This window comes from Phyllobates terribilis, unplaced genomic scaffold, assembly GCF_046119375.1.
Source record: "Phyllobates terribilis strain yellow unplaced genomic scaffold, ASM4611937v1 Scaffold_3__8_contigs__length_932513732, whole genome shotgun sequence".
Classification (NCBI taxonomy): Eukaryota; Metazoa; Chordata; class Amphibia; order Anura; family Dendrobatidae; genus Phyllobates; species Phyllobates terribilis.
The window spans coordinates 481128364-481152699 of record NW_027362763.1 but is presented as its reverse complement, the minus strand read 5'-3'; the positions used below and the strand labels follow the sequence as shown (position 1 = coordinate 481152699).

The 24336-nt window shown below is 45.5% G+C and overlaps 2 protein-coding genes across 4 annotated transcripts in view; one reads left to right on the top strand and one right to left on the bottom strand.

Annotated features, from left to right (window-relative positions):
* DSE (dermatan sulfate epimerase) overlaps positions 1-24336 on the bottom strand; it is a 61678-nt gene that overhangs the window by 31288 nt on the left and 6054 nt on the right. For 2 of the 3 annotated variants that reach the window (XM_073675887.1, XM_073675888.1), the window contains exon 2: positions 4956-5424. In XM_073675887.1, the coding sequence (XP_073531988.1) occupies positions 4956-5371 (416 nt within the window). In that variant the 5' untranslated portion in view covers positions 5372-5424. Of the gene's footprint in view, positions 1-4955; positions 5425-22578; positions 22669-24336 lie in introns of all 3 variants that reach the window. The other variant, XM_073675889.1, reaches the window with a different exon arrangement.
* LOC141258570 (zinc finger protein 862-like) lies at positions 9529-11235 on the top strand. The gene has a single exon (XM_073673545.1). The coding sequence runs from the start codon at positions 9529-9531 to the stop codon at positions 11233-11235; it is 1707 nt and encodes a 568-aa protein (XP_073529646.1).

Below are 24336 nucleotides of genomic sequence, written 5' to 3'. Positions count from 1 at the left end.
TAACCCCTTTACCTCCTTGTGTTTTTCAGTTTTTGCGTTTTCATTTTTTTTGCTCCCCTTCTTCCCAAAGCCATAACTTTTTAATTGTTTGGTTAATATGGCCATGTGAGGGATTGATTTTTGTGGGACGAGTTGTACTTTTGAATTCCACCATTGGTTTTACCATATCATGTACTGGAAAACAAGAAAAAAATTCAAAGTGCAGTGAAATTGCAATTCCACTATTTTTTTTTTTTACCCTGTTCACTATATGGTAAAACTGACCTGCCATTATGATTTTCCAGGTCATTACGAGTTTGTAGACACCAAACATGTATAGGTTCTTTTTTTATTTAAAGTGGTGGGGGGAGAGAGGAAACAAATTCTGGAGTTGTGATTTTTTTCTCATTACGCGGTTTACCGATCAGAGTAATTCTTCTTTATATTAATAGATCAGGAGATTCTGAAAGCGGGGACACCAGTTGTGTACATTTGATTTTTTTTATTGTTTTATTTTGAATGGGGCGAAAGGGGGTGGGGGGTGATTTGAACCTTTATATTTTGTTGTGTTTAAATATAATATTTTTACTTTAGAAGCTGCAAACTTCCGATTGCCTGTGCTACATACAGTGGGGCTTTAGCAGAGATAGATAGATATAAATATATAATCTCTATCTATCTATAATCAGGACTAGCACATCAAGAATCAGTATTCAAAAATGCACACAGTGATTAGCAGCAGTAAATATAAGAAAACAGCGTCAAGAAACTAAATTCAAGCATACGTTGGAAGGATTTCAATATACTTTGTGAAGTTAGTCCAAGTCTTGGAGCGCTTGCAGTCCTGTATGCAAGGAGGTTGGAGGGCACTGAGGAAGTGCACCTAATGGTATCAAATCACATCTTCAGGTGGTAACAAGCCTGCGTGTTGAGAGAGCAGGAGCAATAGAGCAGTGCCCCAATGCAAACATTCCTGGAGACCAGCTGATAGACCCTGAATGCGGGGCGAGCCTTCGTGACATCACGTTGTTGGTAAGAATCGCTGAAGGGACCAAACTTCATCCTATGCGCTTTAGAAAACAGCATTTCCTTCCTCAGGGACACCGCTGTTTTCCCAAACGCATAGGTTGAAGTTTGGTCCTTTCAGCGATTCTTACTGGCACTGGCAGCGTAATGTCACAAAGGCTCGCCCCGCATTCAGCAGGCGGGGGCACTGCGCTATTGCTCCTGCTCTCACAGCACGCAGGCTTGTTACCACTAGGTGCACTTCCGCAGCACCCTCCAACCTCTCTTTGCATATAGGACTGCGAGTGCTCCAAGACTTGGGCTAACTCCACGAGGTATATTGAAATCCTTATCACGTATGCTTGAACTTAGTTTCTTGAAGCTGGGTTTTTATATATTTATTGCTGCTAATCATTGTGCACTTTAAACATTGATCCATGACTTTTTTTTTTACTGCTGCTAATCACTGTGCATATTTGAATACGGATTCTTGAGGTTGGGCCTTTTATATGTATTGCTGCTAACCACTCTGTACCCTATACTTATAGATGCCACTCCTTACCGCTTAAAGGGGTATTCCCATCTCCAAGATTCTATCTCAATATGTAGTAGGTGTAATAATAAATAATAATAATAATAATAATAATATTAGCAAATACCTACAATTAGAAATGTAGTATAGTATTTTTGATTCGCTATGTCTCTTTCCTCATGTACAGGCATCGCAGGACCTTAGGTATCCATGGTTACATCCACTGATATAGTGACAGTTAAGTTAGCTAGCTGCTAGTGGTCGTAACTGGCATAATGAATAAAAAATACTATACTACATTTCTAATTGGAAGTATTTGCTAATATTATTATTATTACACCTACTATGTATTGGGATAGGATCTTGGAGATGGGAATACCCCTTTAACTCGGTCAGATTATCTGGAATTATATAGTTCAGTGTAAACTGTTACAATTATATACACTACTGCAATGCTCCTCATCTGTATCCTTTTGATTCTAGCAAAGTGCAAATATACTTTTCCTGACATATTTGCATTCTGTATCGCAGCACGCCAATATACACTGCTCAAAAAAATAAAGGGAACACTTATATTCTGTTGTTTAACTCCAAGTAAATCAAAATCAAACTTCTGTGAAATCAAACTGTCCACTTAGGAAGCAACACTGATTGACAATCAATTTCACATGCTGTTGTGCAAATGGAATAGACAATAGATGGAAATTATCAAGACACCCTCAATAAAGGAGTGCTTCTGCAGATGGGGACCACAGACCACATCTCAGTACCAATGCTTGCCGACTGATGTTTTGGTCACTTTTGAATGTTGGTTGTGCTTTCACACTCATGGTAGCATGAGACGGACTCTACAACCCACAGAAGTTGCTCAGGTAGTGCAGCTCATCCAGGATGGGACATCAATGCGAGCTGTGGCAAGAAGGTTTGCTGTGTCTGTCAGCGTAGTGTCCAGAGGCTGGAGGCGCTACCAGGAGAAAGGCCAGTACACCAGGAGACTTGGAGGAGGCCGTAGGAGGGCAACAACCCAGCAGCAGGACCGCTACCTCTGCCTTTGTGCAAGGAGGAACAGGAGGATCACTGCCAGAGCCCTGCAAAATGACCTCCAGCAGGCCACAAATGTGCATGTGTCTGCACAAATGGTTAGAAACCGACTCCATGAGGGTGGTATGAGAGCCCGAAGTCCACAGATGGGAGTTGTGCTCACAGCCCAACACCGTGCAGGACGCTTGGAATTTGCCACAGAACACCAGGATTGGCAAAGTCACCACTGGCGCCCTGTGCTCTTCACCGATGAAAGCAGGTTCACACTGAGCACATGTGACAGAGTCTGGAGACGCAGTGGAGAGCGATCTGCTGCCTGCAACATCCTTCAGCATGACTGGTTTGGCAGTGGGTCAGTAATGGTGTGGGGTGGCATTTCTTTGGAGGGCCGCACAGCCCTCCATGTGCTCACCAGAGGTAGCCTGACTGCCATTAGGTACCGAGATGAGATCCTCAGATCCCTTGTGAGACCATATGCTGGTGCGGTTGGCCCTGGGTTCTTCCTAATGCAGGACAATGCCAGACCTCATGTGGCTGGAGTGTGTCAGCAGTTCCTACAAGATGAAGGCATTGAAGCTATGGACTGGCCCGCCCATTCCCCAGACCTGAATCCGATTGAGCACATCTGGGACTTCATGTCTTGCTCCATCCACCAAAGTCACTTTAATTTTGGGGGTGACTCCAAATCCAGGCCTCCATTGGTTAATAAATTTGACTTCCATTGATGATTTTTGTGTGATTTTGTTGTCAGCACATTCAACTTTGTACAGAACAAAGTATTCAATGAGAATATTTCATTCATTCAGATCTAAGATGTGTTATTTGAGTGTTCCCTTTATTTTTTTTGAGCAGTGTAGTTAAGCTCTGCAGGGAGATATGATGTCCCTGCAGCACCATTCTCCATTCTGTAGACTGCAGGTCACTTTAAACCTGCGATCTACAGAACGGTGAAGAGCACTGGCCGAGGTGGAGACGGCGCAGCCAGAGGTCAACACGCTGAACTCGACATCCTGTGCGTGAATTCGCGCAATGACTCTGTTGGTCCGTCCGCACTTTGCTGGTGGATTTGTCAGGATTCTGGATTGAGTATATGATGTCTTCTTAAATTAAAATTAAAACTTTTAGTGTGGCTGTGGGCGCATCAATATATTGGGGACCCCCATACAGTGCAGAAACTACTGTGGAGGGGGCTCTCATACAGTGTGGGGAACATTAAAGAGTGTGGGAGGGAATGCAGCAACCATTACACACTGGGGTCTCTTGTGGGAGTCATCATGCTGTGTTTTTTGGGGGGTGGGTCTATTACTTGCAAGGGGAAAAATGTGCACACTTTCCTAGAGCATTAATACTTTCTAGGGGGTAGTTTTACAATCTAGAGGGCACAAAGGAGGTATTTTACTTTGTAAGGGGCACAGTGGTGGCATTAATATGTGGGGCAGTAAGAGGAGCGCTGTTATTGTGCCACACAGCAGGTGCAGTAATAGGGACACATACGGCAGAAGAGGCTCAGTATTAGACCACATTCACATGTTCAGCATTGGAACAGAGGAAAAGTACTGCATTTTTCACCCACTCCTGGTTTTAGCTTAGAAATACTGGTGTAAAAAAAAAACTTCCCAAATACTGAGGTGTGCATGTGGCCTTATGGAAATCAGTAGAATGAGGAGTTTGTGCAGGTTGGGAAGAGAGGAGGATGGTGCTGGAAATGTGAGAAGCCATATGTGTCTTTGTTGCAATCTCTGCAGACAAGTTATGGCTGGAAGAAGTTGTTAGGTCATTCTGGGTCAGATGGAAAAGTGAAGGACTGCTGTAAGGCACCATTTGTACTGTAATCTCTTACATGTTCTGCAGGACTGGTATCTACCACCATATGGTCACCTTTTGGCGGTAATATCGGTGTTTGCCTTTGTAAGGAGATTTGTTTTCAGTAACAGCATCTTATCTTCTGAGGTTCCCCTATACCTATGATTAGGGTGCACCACTGTATTTGTCATCCGGGTTACCTGGTAAGGGGCCCATTTTAGATGTTTCAGCGCCCCCACCTCCACCCTCTACCTGAGCTGAGCCCTTAGCTACCCCTGACCTGATTAATATTTATATATTTTACAGGATATTATCCCTACTTTTATTATACATTTATCTACAAATACTAGTTTGTCAGCTGTAACCCTCACTACCTCATACATCAAACCCAACATAGCCCTGTTTAGACTATAGCAGAGCTGAAAGTATGACCTGTAATGAGACAGTTTTACTGAGCGATAGAAGGATCGGGAAAAAAAGAAAGAAAATAAAAGCATTCTAAAAATCATTATAATTTACATGACAATTTTCAGCAAGACTTATTGGATAGTAAAAACATTCATCAAAATAAAATATTTGAAATAAATAAATCTACCAACTAGGCTGTGCTGCCATTCTTTCCATGTACTCTCTTGCCATGCCGAGTGCTTCAGTGTTGTCAGGATTCAAGACGCAGAACATCGCGAGTGCCCCCAAATTGTTGCCATAAATTTCATTCCATCTGGCAGAAAAGTCCTTAGGGTCCCAAGGTGGGAGGTATTCCGAGGGGTTGGTGAGCATAGTGTGAACGGCCTTATTGATGCGTGATGCAATGTGTTGATGGGTGCCTGTAGCTTGGGCACGCAACTTCTCCACATCTCCCTTAGAGAAGTACAGCATGGGATAGCCATCATATTTGGCATTAAGGAATGGGATTTGAGCATTTGTACTGTCCTCGGAGCCATGTGCAATGGCACAACAAATCAAATATATTAAAAACACACTGGGGGCTCCCCGTGTGTGTGTCCTCATTGTAGCATTAAATCTCCAGACCAGATGTTATGCCAGACCATCTTTGATACAGCCTAATGGGAAAAGAAAAAAAAAATAAAATGAAAATTGTTTTTATATAAAAAGAAAAATGCTATTTAATGTGTAACGCTCTTGGAAAACAAGTGAACACTATCAATGATTTGTTTTATCTCCCTTTTTCTAGGCCTTATTTCAGGCTTTCCTAGATCACCATTCGGTCAATAACAACTTAAAACTATTCGCAAAGCCCATTATACCTAAAAAAGGGGAACACAACAGCCAGTGAGGCTCCAAATTTAATGTTCCTCAGCACTAGGAAACCGAGCAGAGGACTTCTGTATGTGTGTTATGTGCACACAAAATAACTTACTTCACACTTCTCTCTGCTTGTCATCGGAAAATAAAGTGACACCATCGTTACATTTTTTCTTCTACACATGTACAATCATTTTATATGGTGCTGGCTGCTATTCCCTCAGCTATAACCTTTCCCCTCTAAAGAATGTAAAGAATTCCCTCGCTTTCCTCAAGGGATTTTAGGCCTGTTTTAACCCAGACACAAAAGCGCAAAGTAACACTAATGGGTATAACACACAAGAAAGATGCTCGTTGCTTATATTAGCATTCATTCATTTACAGACACATGACCTGGGTCTCCAGATTTCGGGAGTATCTACTACTACTAGATCTATCACAAGGTCGGTGAGGCCGGCAGCTGCCCTTGGTACAGACATAATTACCTGCCTATCTTACATCTGTCAGCGGCTAAACGTAACCCTTCTCTGAGCATAACGATTCAAGCCATAGGCCAACTTAGTTCCTCCTTACATACAAACTGCCTCTTCAGAGAGAAAGCGGACTAGAACAATGCAGCGCCACCTGATGGAAGCCGCAATCCCATAAAGTCACAATCGACCTTTTAATGAGTCGTGCAATATGACTTAGGATAAAAGCCAAATCAGAATCTCAATTTCCAGACATGGTGTTTCGGGGGAAGGCCACTAAGTCTCCTTACATTGGCATGCCAAGGCTGGTATGTCACTCTACAAAGAGAAATGTTACCACCCTTTTTCTTTATAAAAACCTTTTCAGAATTGCCATGCAACAAACCTGAGACTATAAATAGGACAGATATTTAACCCCTTAGTGACCACCAATAAGACTTAAAACAGACCCGAGATAATTGGTGAAAATGCCGCAGCTGTCAGCTGTACACTATAGCCGACACCCTGCTGTATCAGTCAGTATCAGTGTTGGCACTGACCATGGCCGTTTAAAGGGGTATTCCCATTTCCAAGATCCTATCCCAATAAGTAGTAGGTGTAATAATATTATTAGCAAATACCTCCAATGAGAAATGTAGTATAGTTTTTCAGATTCGCTATGTAGCTTACCTTATGTGCAGGCATTGCAGTAGCTTAGCATGGTTATAACCACTAAGAGCTGTCTGTCACTATATGAGTGGTCATAACCATGGCTACAGCAATGCCCTGCAAATGAGGTAAGCCACATAGCGAATCTGAAGAACTATACTACATTTCTCAAGGGAGGTATTTGCTAATATTATCATTATTACACCTACTACATCTTGGGATATGATTTTGGAGATGGGAATGACTACAGCAACTACATGGTTAACAGAGTGTGTGGACTTCATAATTGTGTGGTCCTGATTGTTGCCATGGGAATTCACGATCTTCGGGTGTGCGCACACAGTCAGGAATAGTAGCGCTTTGAACGCAGCATACTTGATGCTTCGTTCAAAGCGCTGCACGCAAGTGAAGGTTCATTGAACACATGCGGCTTCACCACATCCTATCCATTGCACTGGTATAATTTCTCTTGCGGAGACCAGCATTTATACCACAAGATGGGAATATAAAGTGTACCTCCAGCCTTGCAGACATTGCCTGGAAGAGTTCTTCCTCGATTCCAGTTCTAAATTATAGGTCACAGTCTAAAGATTTCCCCTAATGTGTATTCACAGGTGCTGGTAGTGTATCATACCGTGAAACCGCACACACACATTTTACCACTAATTGCAGTCGTTTTTCAATGTGGTCTGAGGCTACATTTTTAAGCTAAGAAATATGTGGCCAAAAACGTGCTGATGTGATACAAAACGTTATCAGTTTGGAAACCACGATCAATGTCCTATAACCCAATGTTTTGTGCAACCTAAAATGAGGCATGACATGCCATGACCTCTAACAAGCTGCTTTTCAATTGTCTTCAGGTCGTGAAAATTCATCCTCTGCCTAGGTAAGTTCTGTTGTCTCTGAATCGCAGGCTGCTACTCTGACCCTCCTCTGGACCACCAGCCCACCAGAAGATTGTGACACATAAAAAGGGATTTCTATTGTGGCAAGGATAAATGTCCCAAAACGACAAGCAATGAATCCACCAAGCGATGACGTGTGACTGACATATGTTAGGGTATGTTTCCATTTTTAGGAAGGACCATAGCAGAAATACCCAATGGGAATTTAAAGCCAGGTTTACACTGGTTGACTAGTGGCTCCAAGGGGCATCCAACTGGGAACACTGAATCCTACCGACAGTCGTTTAATAGCCCGTTTAGACAGGCCAACCGTGCTTCCGATGTACACTGTACAAACATCAATAGACAGTCTTTGTGCATTAAACAGTCATTGTTCTCGGCAGCACATTATATTTACACCAGGGCTCGACAAACCCAGGCGCCTGGTCGCCAGTGGCGCCTAGAAAATGTTGTCTGGTGCTTGAGGAGTTGAGGAGTTGAGAAGAAAAAAAAATACTCTCAATCCAATCCCACCTCCTGCACGGAGTCATCCAATCGGAGGAAGCAGGGACAGTATCGCTCAGGCCGCCTTCTCCACTTTGCTCCGCCCCCCTTATGCTCCGGGACTGGACAGGGAGAGTTGGGTTACGGGGGAAGGATCGCTGTGGCCGGGGGCCCGTTCTCATCTCCCGCTACCTGTGTAAGTACATACAAAGGCCGTACTCCCCGGGGAGACGCCGTGTGTGAGGGGGTCTATATGTACAGTTTGTCAACAAAAAAACGGAACAGGCATTTTTTTAAAAAAAATTAGTTTCTTTGATTTTTCTGAGAAAAAAACTGAGAATATAAAAAAAATGTATAAATGTAATGACATCTATTTATTTTTTTTTAAAAAGCAATTTTTAAAGCATTCGTAAAAATTTAAAAAAAACGGAACAATTTATCTTTACTTTTCCCTCCAAAAAACATTTAAGGTGAGTATGTTGTTTCATTGATTTAGAAAAGTGTTGTTCCTACAAAAAAGGATTTGAAACTTCTTATGGTTAGAAAATAAAATATATGGATAATAAGGCAGATTGATTTTTAATCTTCTCTAGAAGTGCTGAGAGACCCTATCCTGCTGGACCACCACTGAATGGAGTGTCCTACATTGCTAAATCTTTTTGTAAGTAGGGTATAGCAGTATATACACAGTATATGCTGTAATTATATGGTTACTATATGGCAGTATATTCACAGTGTATCCCATTATTATATGGGTACTATATGGCGGACTGCGGAGTGCTGCTGGAAGAACAAAGTCAGGTGCCGCTGGGAGAACGAAGCCGGAGTACTGCCTCGTCCACTCGGACAAAGAAGGGTAAAGAGATCATGTGTAAGTTATAATTGGCATAGCAGAGCAAAGTGCACATTTTTTTTTCTTTTCTGGGTTCAGGAAAAAAATAAAGCGCAGAGCAACAGAGAGAATACCAGAAAATGAAAAGCAACTGAAAATGACACAGTTCTTTACAAAGACCTCTCTTGAAAGCGCAGTGCAACAGGTAGAAAGTGCCGGGCAACAGGTAACTGAAGAAACAAGAGTTGACCCACCAGCAGAGGAGTCCCCATCAACAAGCCGTTGTCAAACGGCTGGACCCAGGAGATTTAGGCAAGAATGGTGTAAAGAACTCGCATGGCTTAAATTTGACCATACAACTGGTATAGCTATATGCGAGATTTGTGCTTCCTTCCCTGGCATTGCTGACCAAGCATCTAGGATCGTAAAAGGATTTTCAGGACCCTTTAAACTTGAAACCTTCAAAAAGCAGCAAAGTCTCTCCAGCATCTAAATTGTGTGGAGGCTAAACATGCAGCGTTGGCTCCAGAAGCTACTCCATTGGCTGCTTGTATAAGGAAGATGGATGAAGACATTTTTAAACATATGACCATTCTATTTAATGTGGCCTATTATATTGCCAAAAACAACAGACCTTTCACAGATTTTGAAGGGTTGCTAGAGTTGACGGAGAAATTAGGGAGTGCTGTGCGACAGGAATATGCAAACGATAAAAGATGCAAAGAATTTATTTCCCATATTGCAGAAATAATCAGGAAAAACCTAATCAGTGAGCTCAAAGAGGCAAAATATGTCAGCTTGATGCTAGATGGCTCAACTGACAAAGCAGGGGTTGAACAACTGACTCTGTATGTCAGGTACATCAAGGACAACAGGGTCAAAGAAGTATTTCTTTCTGTTTCTCCTCTTGAAATGGCTACTGCAGATGGATATTTAGAAGCGCTCACAGAAGAACTTAGAACACTTGGTCTTGTAGGCTGGCTTTCTTCAAGTCACTTGATTGCCATTGGTACAGATGGTGCTGCCAGCATGATTGGGACCGAAAATGGCTTGGTGCAGAAAATACGCCAAAACATCAGTCATTTAATTGGAATTCACTGTGTTGCACACCGATTGAACTTAAGTGTATTAAGTTCAGTAAAACAAGCTAAATTAATTGATGATTTTGACTCTATTTTAAAGAAACTCTACCAATTTTATCAATACTCACCTAAGAGAATGCGACAGCTGAAGCAAGTAGCAGAAAACCTGCAGCTTACAATTCTGAAATTCCAATACTTGCATAATGTCAGATGGGTAGCAAGCAAAGTCGGTGCTCTGTCTGCACTTGTCAAAGACTGGAAATGCGTGACAATCCACCTAGAAAGTGTGGCTGCGGAAAAAGACAGTGCCTCTGCAGCTGCCCATGGTTTACTGAGAAAGCTCACAGATTTTAAATTTGTTCACATGCTCCATTTTCTACTGGACTATCTGGAAATTCTTAAAAACTTGTCACTTATATTTCAAAGGGAAGAGCTTTTTTTAAGTACAATTGAGTTGCATGTGAAAAGCACAATTTCAACAATCAATTCACTTAGAGATGCACCAAAACAACATGAGGCCAGATTTGTCTCAGGAACATCTCTTCAAGGACTGTTTCAAAATGTACAGCTACATGGACTGAGCAACACTGTAGCTGCATCAATTCAGCAGGAAAAAGCTAATTTAATTAATCATGCAGTTAAATACTTGACAGTGCGATTTCTAAGTGATATAAATATTGAAAGATCCACCGCAGTGTTTGACACCTTTGCCTGGCCAGCAGGAACAACATTGCAAGACTACGGTGTGGTTGAGATTACTGCATTGGCTCATCATTTTCGTAAACAGCTATCTCCACCTGAAAGTGATGACCAATGCATTCACTCACTCCTCAATGAGTGGTATGAGTTTAAGGTCCTTGGAAAAGGAAAGAAACTGTGTGAGCTTCTGGATTTGGCACTCTCCAACACCGAGAGATTTCCAGTTCTGGGAAACCTGTTGTCGATTGTGGCGGTGCTCCCTGTCTCAACCTCATGTTGTGAAAGAGGATTTAGTTTGATGAACATGGTCAAAAATAAATTCAGATCAAGGATGCAAGAAGAAAGTTTAAGTGACTTGTTTATGATCACCATGAATGGGCCATCTGTGAAGGCGTTTGATCCTGCCAAGGCTGTGGACCACTGGTACTTCAGCTCTAAAATCACAAGGCATGTTCATGGCCACAAAAAGCAAAGTGAAAAACACTAGAATGTTGCCTAAAATCTAAAATATCAAAATATAATATTTATTATCTTTAAAAGTAAAATGTTGTTTATAACGTTTGTAATGTTTTTTTTGTTAAATTAAAAACCAAGTTTGCTTAAAAAAAATTCTGGCTCCTAAATTTTTTGGCTGGCTCCTAGATTCTGAACAACTTTGTCGACCCCTGATTTACACCCAATGTGCTGATGAGAATGTGGATTTTTAAAGCAAGCCAAAAGATCATTTTTAACTGTTAAATACACATTTTGTCCATTTGTCAGGTGACTGGCAGCCTGTTCACACTAGCAGATTATCGGGAATGCTTGTTCATAATAATTAGCCAGTTTTTAAGGCACCAATAGTCTTTTCTTTCCAGATATCTTACGTCTATGAGCCACTTATGGCTTTGGCTTCATAGACTAGCAAAAGACTTACACGAGTCCTTGATGCTTGTAAAAGCAACAGAGGAGACAATGGTCTATGGGCAACATCATTAACAACTCAGAGCATCTTATGTATCTCAATTCTCCCATTGAGATGTAAATAATGTGGAAAATGCATACAAAGGGTTATACAGGTTATGGAAGTCTACAGCATAACTTGACCTGCAAGTCTAAAATCCCAGACAGATTTTTTTTTAATTTAAGTAGTAAATAGATGAGGAATGGGAAAATATCATCCACTTTGCTTGTTACTTTAATTTTTTGCTGTACCATCCAAAAGAGCAGCAGGCTACACATTTCACTTTGAATTCAAAGTAGAAGAGTAAACCCCATAGAATAATAATAACACAAGTCCTTGTTCATAACTGCAGCACATCTGTAGCAGTAGACATCTTATTGTCTAAGTCAGGGGTCCTCAAACTTTTTAAACAGGGGGCCAGTTCACGGTCCCTCAGACCATTGGAGGGCCGGAATATAGTTTTTAAAAAAACCTATGAACAAATTCCTATGCACACTGCAATATAAAAAAAACAATACAGGAACAAATACAATATTTAAAATGAAGAACAAGTAAAGTTAAATCAACCGGTATTTCAATAGGTAGGTAACTGTACCCAATAGGCAGGCAAAGGTCCCCAATAGGCAGGCTGTTTCCCCCTTATAATCCCATATGCAGGCTGTTCCCCCCCTTATAATGCCCCATGCTGGATGCCACCCCCCATATAATGCCCCATGCTGGATGCCACCCCCCATATAATGCCCCATGCAGGATGTCCCTTTCTCACACCATACAATGCCCCATGCAAGATATCACTCCCCTGTCTTTATAATGCCCCATGCAGGATGTCCCTTTCCCCCCCATATAATGCCCCATGCAGGATGTCCCTTTCTCACACCATACAATGCCCCATGCAAGATATCACTCCCCTGTCTTTATAATGCCCCATGCAGGATGTCCCTTTCCCCCCCATATAATGCCCCATGCAGGATGTCCCTTTCCCCCCCATATAATGCCCCATGCAGGATGTCCCTTTCCCCCCCATATAATGCCCCATGCAGGATGTCCCTTTCCCCCCCATATAATGCCCCATGCAGGATGTCACCCCCCCCATATAATGCCCCATGCAGGATGTCACCCCCCCCCATATAATGCCCCATGCAGGATGTCACCCCCCCCCATATAATGCCCCATGCAGGATGTCACCCCCCCCCCATATAATGCCCCATGCAGGATGTCACCCCCCCCCCATATAATGCCCCATGCAGGATGTCACCCCCCCCCATATAATGCCCCATGCAGGATGTCACCCCCCCCCCATATAATGCCCCATGCAGGATGTCACCCCCCCCCCCATATAATGCCCCATGCAGGATGTCACCCCCCCCCCCATATAATGCCCCATGCAGGATGTCACCCCCCCCCATATAATGCCCCATGCAGGATGTCACCCCCCCCCATATAATGCCCCATGCAGGATGTCACCCCCCCCCATATAATGCCCCATGCAGGATATCACTCCCCTGTCTTTATAATGCCCCATGCAGCATGTCACCCCCATATAATGCCCCATGCAGCATGTCACCCCCCCCCCATATAATGCCATATGCAGGATGTCACCCCCCCATATTATGCCCCATGCAGGATGTCACCCCCCCATATTATGCCCCATGCAGGATGTCCCTTTCCCCCCCATATCATGCCCCATGCAGGATGTCACCCCCCCATATTATACCCCATGCAGGATGTCACCCCCCCCCATATTATACCCCTTGCAGGATGTCACCCTCCATATAATGACCTATACCTCCACACATTAAAAAAAAAAAAAATCCAATACTCACCTCACTTCTCACTTGCTGCCGCTGCTCTGGTCTGGACTCCAGCGTCGCGGCGGCGGCGTCCCGCTCTGCGCTGCCTGTGACCGCACTCGGGAGGGCGCGGTGTAAAGACGTCACCGCACCCTCTGACCTGAGACTTCACAGGAAGCGCAGAGCACGGAAGACAGCGGATCTGCGGAGGGGTAAGTATCCGCCTGCCGGGGCCCTGAGCAAGCGGGGGAGAAGGGCGGGCGCTGACACCGCTCCCTTCTCCTCCGCCCATAGCCCGGCGGGCCGGATGAAAGTCCTCCGCGGGCCGCAGTTTGAGGACCCCTGGTCTAAGTGATGCCAATCAGTTCCTGGCATAATGAGTCTACAAGCAATGGCTTAACATGTGGCACAATCCAGGTTAACATAATCCGAGTCTGCCAGTAGTTCGAGGAAACTTAAAATGCAAATAGAAAAATATTTAGATTTGAGAGTACTCAGTGGCTGATACCATCTTTTCAATAAGCCATTAAAAGGTAACAAGTTGCAAGCTTTCGAGACTACTCGGGCCTCTTCCCTGTTGTGTATAAATATGCGATTCTTCAGATTTTGTGTTATTCTATGCCTGATGAAGAGACCTGAGTAGTCTCGAAAGCTTGCAATTTGTTACCATCTTTTCAGTTAGCCATTAAAAAGGTATTAACCCCTTTCCGACATGGTCAGTAATAGTATGCACCACGTCGGAAAGGTTGGTTCAGCGTGGTCTCCAGCGCTGAGCCCGCACTGAACCAAGCACATGTCAGCTGATTATTACAGCTGACATGTGCCCGCAACAGCCGTGGAATCGCGATCCACCTGCGGCTGTTGATATGTTAAATGCCGCTGTCAATCTCTGACAGCGGCATTTAACAGCGCCGCGCCGGAAGCACGTCACTTACCCCGCCCATCGGTGACCCTGTCACGTGATCACGGGTCACTGATGGGTGGGCATGACAACCCTGGGTCTGCAGCAGACCCCAGTGGTTGTCATGTAAAGATTGCTATGAGCGCCACCTAGTGGTCGGCGCTCATAGTACAGGAGCATTTCTGCTCATCACCTCTATGTAGCCGAGGCGATTGGACAGTTGCTGCTTCTAGTCTCCTATGGAGACTATAGAAGGAAGCAAAAAGTGTAAAAAAAAAAAAAAAAAAAGTTTTAAAAAAAAATTAAAAAAAAGTTTAAAATCACCCCCCTTTTGCCCCATTCAAAATAAAATAATAAAAAATAAACCCCACATGCACATATTTGGTATCGCCGTGTTCAGAATCGTCCAATCTATCAATATAAAAAAAGAATTAATCCGATCGGTAAACGGCATATACTCCAAAATAGTATCAATAAAAAGGTCAGCCCGGCACGCAAAAATAAGCCCTCACCCAGCTCCAGATCCCGAAAAATGGCACCTATTTTTTTTTTTTTTTTAGCAAACTTTGGAATTTTTTTTTCACCACCTAAATAAAAAAGAACCTATACATGTTTGGTGTCTACGAACTCATAATGACCTGGAGAATAATAATGGCAGGTCAGTTTTAGCATTTGTGGAAAGAAAAAAAAAACAACTGTGGAATTGCATTTTTTTTGCAATTTCACCGCACTTTGAATTTTTTTCCCGTTTTCCAGTACACGATATGGTAAAACTAGTAAAGGCGTTTAAAAGTACCAGTCATCCCGCAACAAATAAGCCCTCACATGGCCATATTGACCGAAAAATAAAAAGGCTATGGCTCTGGGAAGAAGGGGAGCAAAAAACGAAAACTCAAAAACAGAAAATGCTCCGGTCATAAATGGGTTAACCACGGAGGACTCTCAAATCGTAATATTTTTCTATCTACTGGCTAACATGGTGCAAAGATATATCTTCCTCCTGCATTAAAATGTAAATAGGTGCAGAGCCTTTCCCACATAGTGACATATATCACTGGTTGGACTTTAAATAACGATAGATATAAATATATATAAAAAATTGTTCTCAAATTAAATACCCTTCGTGAAAAATACATGAAAGGAAGACTTTAATTCTACTGAAAATATTAACTATCATTATAAATGCCCATATTAACAATTGGTTATATGCCCATTTATAGCTGGTAAGGATGATTATTAATCACCCGAATTCTATGAAGAAGCATGACCAAGCTTTGCTTCTAGTGGAGAATGCAGCACCTTGCAGAAGGACTGTACGACCGCACACAGAATGCCTGTGGGTCCATAGTCAGGAATTAACATTCCTCCATACAGAGCTGTGCACTAACCCTTATTACAAAGCCAATGGAGCCAATCATTGGAAATACTGTAATTATCAGACAGCCAAATTGGCATTTTACTTATGGGAACCAAGAGCCAATTGTGGCTGTCTTTGGAGTCTCCATGGTTTTCCATTAAAATGATGGACCCAGTATAGGTTAATGGGTGCTGCTAGTGTTTGCAATGCAATGGATCTGGCACTGCTTCATGATTTTCATTCATACAAAAATAATGATGCAGATTTAAGAGGGAAAACAACAGCCCACAAACACATTTCAAATAATGCATGCAAGTGCTCCGCTCCAACAATATAACAATGAGCGAATGCACAAGGTTCTCATCACACAGCACTTGATCCAGACAAACCAGCACTGTCAAATCAACACAGAGGGAATCTGAGGCACAGAACATCAGCGCAGCCTGGGCACACCAAGGGTGCACCGGGCAGCCTAATTTGCATATTAGAAGCTTTTTCTGTACAAGAGTGGAAATTATTAAAGACACTTGACCTAATTTTTCATATTAAACTGGAAACAGGATGTAATAGCGGCTACAGAGTAGTTTTTTTTTTTCTTAGTTTCGCCTCTCTGTTACAGAGATATTAGCAAAGTATTTAGCACCTAATTAGTAAAAAATAAGAAAAGTAAAAAAAAGTAAGTCCAGGTGGTTGCTAGACCGTTTTTCCTTAGGGGCGTGTACTTCTCCATGTATGATGCTGACCAATCATGAGCAGGCAACAATGTAGCGCCCCGAGGACTTGGTCGCTACAGAGGTATTGCACCTCATCCAGAGGTGATATTCCACTCCCGGGTAAGGATGGAGTATGGATCAGGGCTCAGTAGGCTGCATACAGCACACACACCCCATTTCCGAGGGACAGCTCAACGGTGCTCCCACGAGACAGAAGTGCAGACACGACAGCATCTGTCCCTGGCTGGAGCGGGGAGGGGGAGGAAAACCCAGTGCTGTAGGGGCAGATAGGGGTTGGGTCCTGAGCATAGGTAGGAGCCCATTGGTTGCTAGTCACCTGGGCTCATGGTCAGAGGGAGGTATAAAAGGGAGGAGCCATCTTAGATCTAGGTTCAGTCTGAGAGAGGAAGTGACAGAGCAGGGCCTCTGTGGAGCTCTGCTCCGGAGGCGGGCCTAGCTTGTGAGGCCAGAGCCAGCACTGAAAGAGAAGGAGAAGTTCAGTCTGGGTTCAGTTCTGTGAAGAGGAGAAGGCAGGGAGCAGAGCTGCTGCATGGGCTCTGCTCCCTGGGCAGGCCTAGCACAGAGAGGGAAAAGAGGGAAAAGAGGGAAAAGAGGGAAAAGAGGGAAAAGAGGGAAAAGAGGGAAAAGAGGGAAAAGAGGGAAAAGAGGGAAAAGAGGGAAAAGAGGGAAAAGAGGGAAAAGAGGGAAAAGAGGGAAAAGAGGGAAAAGAGGGAAAAGAGGGAAAAGAGGGAAAAGAGGGAAAAGAGGGAAAAGAGGGAAAAGAGGGAAAAGAGGGAAAAGAGGGAAAAGAGGGAAAAGAGGGAAAAGAGGGAAAAGAGGGAAAAGAGGGAAAAGAGGGAAAAGAGGGAAAAGAGGGAAAAGAGGGAAAAGAGGGAAAAGAGGGAAAAGAGGGAAAAGAGGGAAAAGAGGGAAAAGAGGGAAAAGAGGGAAAAGAGGGAAAAGAGGGAAAAGAGGGAAAAGAGGGAAAAGAGGGAAAAGAGGGAAAAGAGGGAAAAGAGGGAAAAGAGGGAAAAGAGGGAAAAGAGGGAAAAGAGGGAAAAGAGGGAAAAGAGGGAAAAGAGGGAAAAGAGGGAAAAGAGGGAAAAGAGGGAAAAGAGGGAAAAGAGGGAAAAGAGGGAAAAGAGGGAAAAGAGGGAAAAGAGGGAAAAGAGGGAAAAGAGGGAAAAGAGGGAAAAGAGGGAAAAGAGGGAAAAGAGGGAAAAGAGGGAAAAGAGGGAAAAGAGGGAAAAGAGGGAAAAGAGGGAAAAGAGGGAAAAGAGGGAAAAGAGGGAAAAGAGGGAAAAGAGGGAAAAGAGGGAAAAGAGGGAAAAGAGGGAAAAGAGGGAAAAGAGGGAAAAGAGGGAAAAGAGGGAAAAGAGGGAAAAGAGGGAAAAGAGGGAAAAGAGGGAAAAGAGGGAAAAGAGGGAAAAGAGGGAAAAGAGGGAAAAGAGGGAAAAGAGGGAAAAGAGGGAAAAGAGGGAAAAGAGGGAAAAGAGGGAAAAGAGGGAAAAGAGGGAAAAGAGGGAAAAGAGGGAAAAGAGGGAAAAGAGGGAAAAGAGGGAAAAGAGGGAAAAGAGGGAAAAGAGGGAAAAGAGGGAAAAGAGGGAAAAGAGGGAAAAGAGGGAAAAGAGGGAAAAGAGGGAAAAGAGGGAAAAGAGGGAAAAGAGGGAAAAGAGGGAAAAGAGGGAAAAGAGGGAAAAGAGGGAAAAGAGGGAAAAGAGGGAAACACACACAAGAAGGAACAGTGGAAAGGAAAGGGAACAAGACCAGAACAGAAGTAACAAGTGAAACAGAAAGGCTCAGGAACGAGAAGGAAGAGAGAACCCTAAGGACCCAGGAGATTGCGGGTGACGGGTTGGCAGAACAGGGTACCGGATCCCAAATTGGTGGAAGCAAATCATCTTCAGCCAAGAACCGGAGGTCGTGACCAGCCCTTGGTGCGACCCCTCGCTACACCTTGCTAGGAAGGCATACCAGATAGGGTCAGGGACGTGGGTACGTAGCCCTCCCAAGAGAAGGCCCGCGGGAGCTGGACATAAGCTTGGTCACTAGTGGGGCACGAGCCGGAGGAAGGACAGAAAGGAGCTTTGAGACATACTCCAGAAAGACCTGGGAGTTGACCGAGTCCCCTGCCTGGTGGACGCAGCACTGCTCGGGTGGTCACTGCTTCGCGAGAGTGACCTGGAGAATACAAACTGTGAGTAAAGGACATTGGCTGGCAACAGGACTTCTTGCTCCTCCGGCACTATTGGTATTGGGACTATCTCCACCATCACTCCCATCGTCCACACTAACTGCCCTGAGGCTATACTTCTCCCGTGGGGAGTCATCCCATACTTAGCTGCACATATAACACCGGCCTCAGCGGTCTGCCTTGCAGTGGCGGTCCCCACTGACCGCAATCCACGGGTGGCGTAGTCTGATTATTATCACACTAATAAGACTGCCACTGAATTGACCACCCTGGGCACGGACCGGGTCAGCGCCACGGAGACTACAACCCCCAGCGATCCGGCTCCGGGTATTCCCTGCACAACACAGGCCCAGGGGGCGCGTCAACAACACTCACAGGAAAGAAGAGCTTACCCTCACCATAGCTTACAGCAGGTTTTTCAGTGAGCGAGATGTAATGATACAGCTCTGATCTCCTGGTCTAACCTTCTGCATGAGTCAGTGTATAGGAGGAGCAGCACAGCTGAGTTTAGCTGTGTCACATTACAAGCCTTTCTATCAGCTCCCCCAATTAGGAGAGGCAGTAATCACACTTATGTCTGCTGTGCTCAAGCAACTTCTACCAGCCTGAGAGCAGGCTGTCATTATGTCTCACATAAAGGCAGTCTGTTCTGGCTACTCCTGTGTGCAGTGAAATGAGAGCAAGGTATCTTTACATTTCAGAGTGAGTACAACAGACATAAGTGTGATACTGACAATTTGAGCCTTCATCTCCAGAAAAGCAGTATAGCAGATGTGACAGAAGGGTTTATAATGCGACAGAGCTTAACTCCGCTATGCTGGCCCTTCCCCTTAAAGGGAATCTGTCAGCAGGTTTTTGCTACCTCATCTCAGCTGCATGATGTAGGCAAAGAGACTGAATCCAAGGACGTATCACATAGTTTACTAGGTGCAGCCGTTTTTCAGATTTAACAATGCAGCAGAGCCGAGAGCAGCCTTCGCCCAAACCAGACTCTGAGCTTAGCACAGTAGGGGGCAGAGATGGACTAGGGGTTGCTGTAGCTTCTGTAGTCCAAACAATGATAATCACCAAGTGATTAAATCTTCAGTCTAAGTAAACAGCACCACACAGCGCACATGTGACAAAATTGAATTCAGTATTTTAACCTCTACCTCATGGTGTCCTCAGATTACATAGCGAAAACCTGCTGACAAATTCCCTTTAAAAAGGACTGTCAGCACAGAACAAAGTACAGGGACTCAGTGCTTCACAGCGGGGCCAGTCATTTAAATACACCTTTCCACCTGTTTAGGTTGCTTCAATCTCAACCCTTCTCTGGCTCTATGAAGTCAAAGCTGTGAATCAAAGAGGGGGGATTGAGTGAAAATAAGCAGGTGAGAGGGTGAATATAAATTAATGGCCACGCCGTGAAGCACTGAGTGGTGGGACTTAGTATAAATCCGTTTGCATGGATTTATATAGTGTGACCAAGTTGTCAAGCACTTTCCAAGTGATGCTAAAATCGCTTGGAAATCGCTTGTCAACCCGCATGCGGAAATGCATGTGAAGAACGCTTCACATGTCCCTGGCAGGAAAACGCAGAAATGCTCAGGAAAAATCTGGAGCATTTCTGCATCGTGGGCACATAGCCTAAAGTTTAAAGGGACCTTATCTGAAAGGTCATCTGTGCTTTCTAATCATGCAGGAGGTTAGACCAGGCAGCCATACATCTCACTCACTGAGAAATCTGCTCTTAGCTATGGGGGAGAGTTCTTTTTTTTCAGATGATGCTGCATGCTTAGGATTGGTCAGCATCATACAAAGAGAAAAAAGTACACACCCCCAGTGAAAAAATTGTCTGACAACCACTTGGACACATACATATATACATTATTAATACTATTATTATAGCGCCATTAATTCCATGGCGCTTTACATGTGAGAAACGGCTATACATAGCAAACAACAAGTACAATAGTTTGAACAAAAACAAGTCGCCGATTGGTACAGGAGAGAGGACCCTGCCTGCGAGGGCTCACAATCTAGAAGCGGGGGGGTGAGGATACAGTAGGGGAGGGAAAAGCTGGTCGTGCAGAGAGGGTTACTGCAGGTTGTACACTTGTTGGAAGAGGTGGGTCTTCAGGTTCTTCTTTTAGGTTTCCACGGTAGGCGAGTCTGATATGTTGGGGTAGACAGGGGCGGACACAGACTGTAGTGGGCCCCTGTGCAAGAAATTTTTGGGGCCCCCCCCTGCCCTTCATAAGGCAACAAAGTTATGTAAACATAACCCCCCCATGTGCATCTCTCACCCCCCCATGTGCATCTCTCATCCCCCCCCCCATGTGCATCTCTCACCCCCCCCATGTGCATCTCTCATCCCCCCCATGTGCATCTCTCACCCCCCCCCATGTGCATCTCTCACCCCCCCCCCCATGTGCATCTCTCACCCCCCCCCATGTGCATCTCTCACCCCCCCCCCCCATGTGCATCTCTCACCCCCCCCCCCCATGTGCATCTCTCACCCCCCCCCCCCCCATGTGCATCTCTCACCCCCCCCCCCATGTGCATCTCTCACCCCCCCCCCCATGTGCATCTCTCACCCCCCCCCCCATGTGCATCTCTCACCCCCCCCCATGTGCATCTCTCACCCCCCCCCATGTGCATCTCTCATCCCCCCCCCCCATGTGCATCTCTCATCCCCCCCCCCCATGTGCATCTCTCATCCCCCCCCCCATGTGCATCTCTCATCCCCCCCCATGTGCATCTCTCATCCCCCCCCATGTGCATCTCTCATCCCCCCCCATGTGCATCTCTCATCCCCCCCATGTGCATCTCTCACCCCCCCCATGTGCATCTCTCACCCCCCCCATGTGCATCTCTCACCCCCCCCCCCCATGTGCATCTCTCACCCCCCCCATGTGCATCTCTCACCCCCCCCATGTGCATCTCTCACCCCCCCCCATGTGCATCTCTCACCCCCCCCCATGTGCATCTCTCACCCCCCCCCATGTGCATCTCTCACCCCCCCCCATGTGCATCTCTCACCCCCCCCATGTGCATCTCTCACCCCCCCCCCCATGTGCATCTCTCACCCCCCCCCCATGTGCATCTCTCACCCCCCCATGTGCATCTCTCACCCCCCCCATGTGCATCTCTCACCCCCCCCATGTGCATCTCTCATCCCCCCCCATGTGCATCTCTGATTCCCCCCCACTCCTAGTTAATTAATTGTATTTAAAAAAAATAAAACTTGTTATACTTACCCCCATGCGATCCACGTCGCTGCCACCAGGTTCTCCTGACGTTCGGCCATGTGACGGCGCCACATACATAGCCAGCAGCTTTTGTTTTGGCCAAAAGATTTTTAAAGCCGCCACCACGATAAGGTAGACTCTTCTGGCCGTGCCCTACTCTAACCTATTAAAATGTTCTTAAAATATCCAATACTCTTTTTAGATATATTTTTATTTCATTTTCTTTAAGGGAATGTATCATATACATTTTTTTTTTTAAATGACCAATAATACCACATACAGGGAATACCGCCACACCATGACCAGACCACATATTACCACAACATAGTGACCGAATAATACCACACAGAAGGAAGAAAAACTGCCACACCATGACCAGACCACATATTACCACCACATTACTAATATTACCACCACATTACTAATATTACCATAAGTGTCATTATACACGGGAGCTCTATACATGGTATGTATAATTTAAGTGTCCAGGTAATCTAGTGATCACCAGTGACATTATACACAGGAGCTCTGTATATAGTGTCAGTGTACAGGTAATACAGTGATCACCAGTGACATTATACACAGGAGCTCTGTATATAGTGTCAGTGTACAGGTAATACAGTGATCACCAGTGACATTATACACAGGAGCCCGGTACATAGTATATAGTGTAAGTGTACATGTAATACACTGACTCACTGGTGACGTCTCTAGGTGAAGTCCTTCAGCTACGCTTTTCTCCTTCATCCAGCACAGACCGCCATCACGTCTTCCAGCCAGGACTCGTCTCTGCATAAAATAACACAGTTATCTAGAGCACATTCCCCAACTTCTACATTACGCAGCTGAATACAGACGTGCACCCACCATTAATATATAGTTATTATGCAACCCACCATTCCAAATATAAATTGTAATCCACCACGGTGCCCCCATTAACTGTAAATAGGCACTTAATATATAATTTAATTAGAACCTCTACTCTTTCCACCAATTTGTTACCAGTTACACTCCTGCCTCCGCAACGCCCCCTACTCTATACTTCCTGCTCCCCGCATTCATTATTTACATGCACCCCCTGCCCCAATTCATTATATCATGTCCGTGCTCTCCCCACCCCATCATCATTTACTCTCCCCCACCCCACATTCATTATGTGCAGCTCATTATCCCCCTACTCCCAATTCCCCCATGTGCAGCTCATTTTCTCCCAATTCCCCCATGTGCAGCTCTCATCCCCCCCATGTGCACATCTCTCATCCCCCTCCCCCACATGTGCCCCTCTCTCATCCCACCCCATGTGCATCTCTCATCCCCCTCCCCCACATGTGCACCTCTCTCATCCCCCTCCCCCCCATGTGCATCTCCCATCCCCCCCCTTGTGCATCCCCCATTCCCCCCTCATATGCATCCCCCATCCCCCCCATGTGCATCTCCCATTACCCCCCCATGTGCATCCCCCATTCCACTCCCCCACGTGCATCTCTCATTCCCCTCCCCCACATGTGCACCTCTCTCATCCCCCTCCCCCCCATGTGCATCTCCCATCCCCCCCTTGTGCATCCCCCATTCCCCCCTCATATGCATCCCCCACCCCCCCCCCCCATGTGCATCTCCCATTACCCCCCATGTGCATTCCCCATTCCCCCCCATGTGCATCCCCCATTCCCCCCCATGTGCATCTCCCATTCCCCTCCCCCCCATGTGCATTCCCCATTTCCCCTCCCCCCCCCATGTGCATCTCCCATTCCCCTCCCCCCCCATGTGCATCTCCCATTTCCCCCCACTCCTAGTTAATTGTATTTAAAAAAAAAAAATAAAACTTGTTATACTTACCCCCATGCGATCCCTGCAGAATCCTGGCGCTCGTCCAAATCGCTGACACCAGGTTCTCCTGACTTCCGGTCATGTGACGGCGCGGTCACATGACCGGAAGTCAGGGGAATCATAAAGGCGCTGCCGCAGCAGCGCAGCGCAGCGCTGAGATGTCCCGGACCCGGCGCTTAGCATGGGGCCGGGGACCCCATGAGGAGAGAGAGGCACAAGAGGGGGGGCTCCGAGGGGGCCCCTACCGGCCGGGCCCCATACTGGAGTCAGGGCAGTCATGCCCTGATGGCGGCCCTGCTGGAGGGGCCCCCTCTCCCTCGGGGCCCCCGTTCAATGAACCGGCTGCACGGGCGGTAGTTCCGCCCCTGGGGGTAGAGAGTTCCAGAGTAGGGGGGTATGCACAGAAGAAATCTTGTATGTGATTGTGGGAAGAGCAGATAAGAGGGGAGTAGAGAAGGAGATCTTGTGAGGATTGGAGGTTGTGTGCAGGTAAGTACCGGGACACTGGGTCACAGATGTATGGAGGAGACAGGTTGTGGATGGCTTTGTATGCCATGGTTAGGGTCTTGAACTTGGGTCTCAGGGCAATGGGGAGTCAGTGAGGGGATTGACAGAGGGGAGAATCTGAGG

What these genes read in the sequence shown, in the direction of transcription:
- LOC141258570 (XM_073673545.1), top strand. Translation starts at nt 9,529, where the DNA reads ATGGATGAAGACATTTTTAAACATATGACCATTCTATTTAATGTGGCC.